Source organism: Merops nubicus, unplaced genomic scaffold, assembly GCF_000691845.1.
Source record: "Merops nubicus isolate BGI_N331 unplaced genomic scaffold, ASM69184v1 scaffold15781, whole genome shotgun sequence".
Lineage (NCBI taxonomy): Eukaryota > Metazoa > Chordata > Aves > Coraciiformes > Meropidae > Merops > Merops nubicus.
The window spans coordinates 28,280-31,913 of record NW_008590439.1 but is presented as its reverse complement, the minus strand read 5'-3'; the positions used below and the strand labels follow the sequence as shown (position 1 = coordinate 31,913).

The following is a 3,634-nucleotide window of genomic DNA, read 5'->3' as shown; positions in this document are numbered from 1 at the left end:
GAACGGAAAGTCTCCTGTCTCATTAAACAAAAACAGAGCCAAAGTGAGCTTGCGTTTCTGCAAATGCACTCCATCAGCTAAGGTCATAAACAATAGAAGTACTGAAGCAAATTACCTTTAATTTGGCACTTAGGCAACCCTACGTTAAAGTACAGTTCAAGTCTCATGCTTTTCATATTTTGGATTTTTCTTTCAAATACTATTTTTGCATTTTCCATTTTAAAGTTATAGTATTACATATTCTCGTACTGGTCCTGGATTTATATTGGTTCTTTGCTGTTCAACATGATTCTTACCATATTTATGTTATTAGTTTCACATTTGTGATGCTATTGCTGATTGAGATGTACTACAGAACATTTAATGGTGCAACACATTTCAGCTTTCACTTATTACAAGCTTGACTAAAGTGTATTGGCTGTCCACTTCTCTGCACCAGCTGCCAAAATAACACGGTAATGGTTCTTTGGAAATGAAGGGTTAAGATCTGTAACTCAATACATACAAAAACCACTGCCAGCAGTACTCAGCAGCATTCCCACTACTAGAGAGTTGGGCGAACATGCTGAAAGACAAGCATAGAGTCCTGCATCTACAGAGGAATAATACCAGGTACTAGCACAGATTAGGGGTCATCCTGCTGGAAAGCAGCTCCATGGGGAAATGTCTTGGAGTCCTAGTGGACAGTAAGGTGTCCATGGGACAGCAGTGTACCCTTGTGGCCAAGAGGGCCAATGGTATCCTGGGGTATATTAATAGAAGCGTGTCCAGCAGGTCTAGGGAGGTTCTCCTCCTCCTCTACTCTGCCCCGGTGAGACCACACCTGGAATACTGCATCCAGTTTTGGGATCCCAAATTCAAGAAAGACAGGGATCTGCTGGAGAGGGTCCAACAGAAAGCTATGAGGATGATTATGGGACTTGAACATCTCTCCGATAAAGAAAGACTGAGAGAACAGGGACTCTTTACTCTTGAGAGGAGAAGACTGAGAGGGAATCTTATTAATGTCTACAAATATCTGAGGAGTGGGTGTCAAGAGGAGGCGGACAGGCACTTTTTGGTGGTGCCCAGTAATAGGACAAGGAATAATGGGTAGAACATAAGAAGTTCCACCTCAACACAAGGAGAAACTTCTTTACTGTGAGGGTGATGGATCACCAACAAGAGTACAGACTTAAAGTGACCTTGGTACCTTGTCACATTATTTCATAATGTGTTTGCTGTACTCTTGCCAAAAAAAAAACCCACCCAAACACAGGTTGTCACTGCTAGTGCGAGTCAAACATCTAGAAAGGTTCTGTGCAGCCAGGCTGCATTCCTTTTACACTCATGCACAAAAATCACCAGTATGGCTAGAAAGAAAAAAAATCAGATACACTCTCACTTTAGAAGTCTTATCTAACATGTTATTTGACCCTTAGTGATTAAATTTATTCCTAAACAAACCAGCACTCTTCTCTGTAATTCCACCTGTTATGTGTTAAAAAAAAAAAAAAAATAGACACCTAAATACATAAAACGCAAGAAACAGAACTGCCTACCATTTTCTTGGAATATGAACAAAATCCAGACAAAGACAGCTATTACCTTATTGAGTCTCCAAGGAGAAGCTACCCTTGTGCACAAGTTCTTGTTCACCTACCAGGCAGTCCAGCTGAGAGACAGGACTCTTGTTGCCAGGCTGGCTGATGTCCCAGACTTTGACGCACCCCTTCCCACCCGTGTAGACGTGTCTTGTGGGGTTGCTGATGGTAACTGCACACACAACTTCCCCGTGGTTCAGAGTGTTGATCTGACGGGCGTGGCGAGGGATTCCTGGACCGATGAGGGCGTCGGGAGGGAAAGGAACTGGCTGCATCTGACCATCTGCAGTAACGTGAAAGGAGTAGGCTCTTTGGGAAAAGAGAAAGAAGAGAAGACAAAAAAAAAAAAAAAAAAGAAATCAGCCAGTTACAGTGCTATCACAGAAGAAAAACACTGTATTTTTAGATTTAATTTATTTGCTAATGTTTTTCTCATGTAAATCTGAGCTACAATGCCAAGTAATACAGGCACATGAATCCTTAGAGGTAGACAAGGATTCACAATAGGTATTTTCCTCTTGTCTCAGCTAAAATATTCCTACAGTGGGGAAAAATGTTAAATTCTACCCTTAACTCTATGGACTAAGGTCATGGCTGCTACCCTTCAAACACCTGGATAATGGAAAGATCTTTCAGCCGCTGGTTTCTAGCCAGTAGCTCCAGGTCTCAGCACCAATACCTCACCAGGCACTACTCTTTCAGCCTTCTTCCATAAGGCTTGCAACTGTTGCCTTGCAGTAGCACTAGCCAAAGTTCAACTTCTGCTCTGTTTCTGCACCTCATCTTTAACATCAGCACCAGCTGTGCTCACATGCCTCTCCTTCCAGATGGTAACTAGTGCTTTAAACAGAAAATAGAAACATGCAAAGTGGTTACACACACTTCTCATTAGAACGCTGATACTATCTTCTCATAATTATGTTTTCTTGAACAAGTATTTCGGAAAAATTAACAGACTCAGTTTCCCATGTAGTTTTAGCATTTTTGTAACACTTTTTATTTGTATTCAGTGCATGATTTCAAGTATATGGAAACAGGGTTGAGGAAGTGAATCCTCACACTGAATAAAAATGCACTCCTTGGGGAAAGTACACAAAATCATTTCTTCACATTCACTGTAATGTTTAAAGTCAGCTCTAATCAAGGACCAGGGCACAAACAGCAGCTAATAAACGTTTCAGGTGCAGAGGGTTTCCTTTGTTTTAAATAGTAATGAAAACACTACTGCAAAAGGCTGCCTTTTGTTACACTGGTGAGCTCCTCTTTTGCTTCTTCTGTTTTAAGCACATCCACAGCTCACATTTTTTATCCTGCTGTTAAATTAAGAACATTTTTCAAAAAGCTGAAGTGGATAAAAATTGGTGAGATATGAGTATCCTTTTTCTAAGCAGTGAGCTACCATCTCCCTAGTGATAAGCCTATTTTTCGAACATATTTTTGTGTTCAGAATTGCCCTTTCTTTTCCAAATGTAACTACTTCTTGCTTAGAAACCTTTAGTCACTCCAGCTCAATTATTACCACTGTATCCTTATTCCAAGGACGCAACAATAGATAATTCAATTTAATCTTCTGTTCTGAGCTCTGAGCTACAACTTTCAAAGTATTCTATTGCATGTTTCCAAGTTGTTACCTGGATCTGAAACAGACACCACAAAGCAACTGAATATGCCCAGGAGCAGAACAGAAAATATTCCCTTTAAAAAAGTGTGAAGTGGAGGCTTAGAAAAACTTCATAGTTCTGTCATGGTTACAGGGGCTGGGACCAGTGTATCCTTATGTGGGTAGAACCAAAACTGTGTATTCTATACTCTCTATGTCAGTGCTCATGGGCTGTTAAGAAAATCATGGGTAGCAGCTCCTCAGGACAGACCTCACACCCCAGGCTATAACAGATAAGGAAAGAGGTTCAAGGTCAGGGGAGATGTTAACACCTTCCCACCCAGCAGGAGGAGTCCTCCCTGTTAATGGGCCCATCCATGCCTCACCCCATGACTCATACAGAGCTCCCCCCAGGAGCTATTTCTGTTTACTGGCACATCAAGGACCCACT

General features: G+C 41.4%; 1 protein-coding gene across 1 annotated transcript in view; it reads right to left on the bottom strand.

Moving 5' to 3' along the window:
* The window catches only part of TLE1 (transducin-like enhancer of split 1 (E(sp1) homolog, Drosophila)), a gene marked incomplete at its 5' end in the record, with an annotated part of 32,225 nt that overhangs the window by 4,738 nt on the left and 23,853 nt on the right, over positions 1-3,634 (bottom strand). The window contains one exon of the mRNA XM_008949948.1: positions 1,643-1,892. Within this exon, the coding sequence (XP_008948196.1) occupies positions 1,643-1,892 (250 nt within the window). The remainder of the gene's footprint in view (positions 1-1,642; positions 1,893-3,634) is intronic.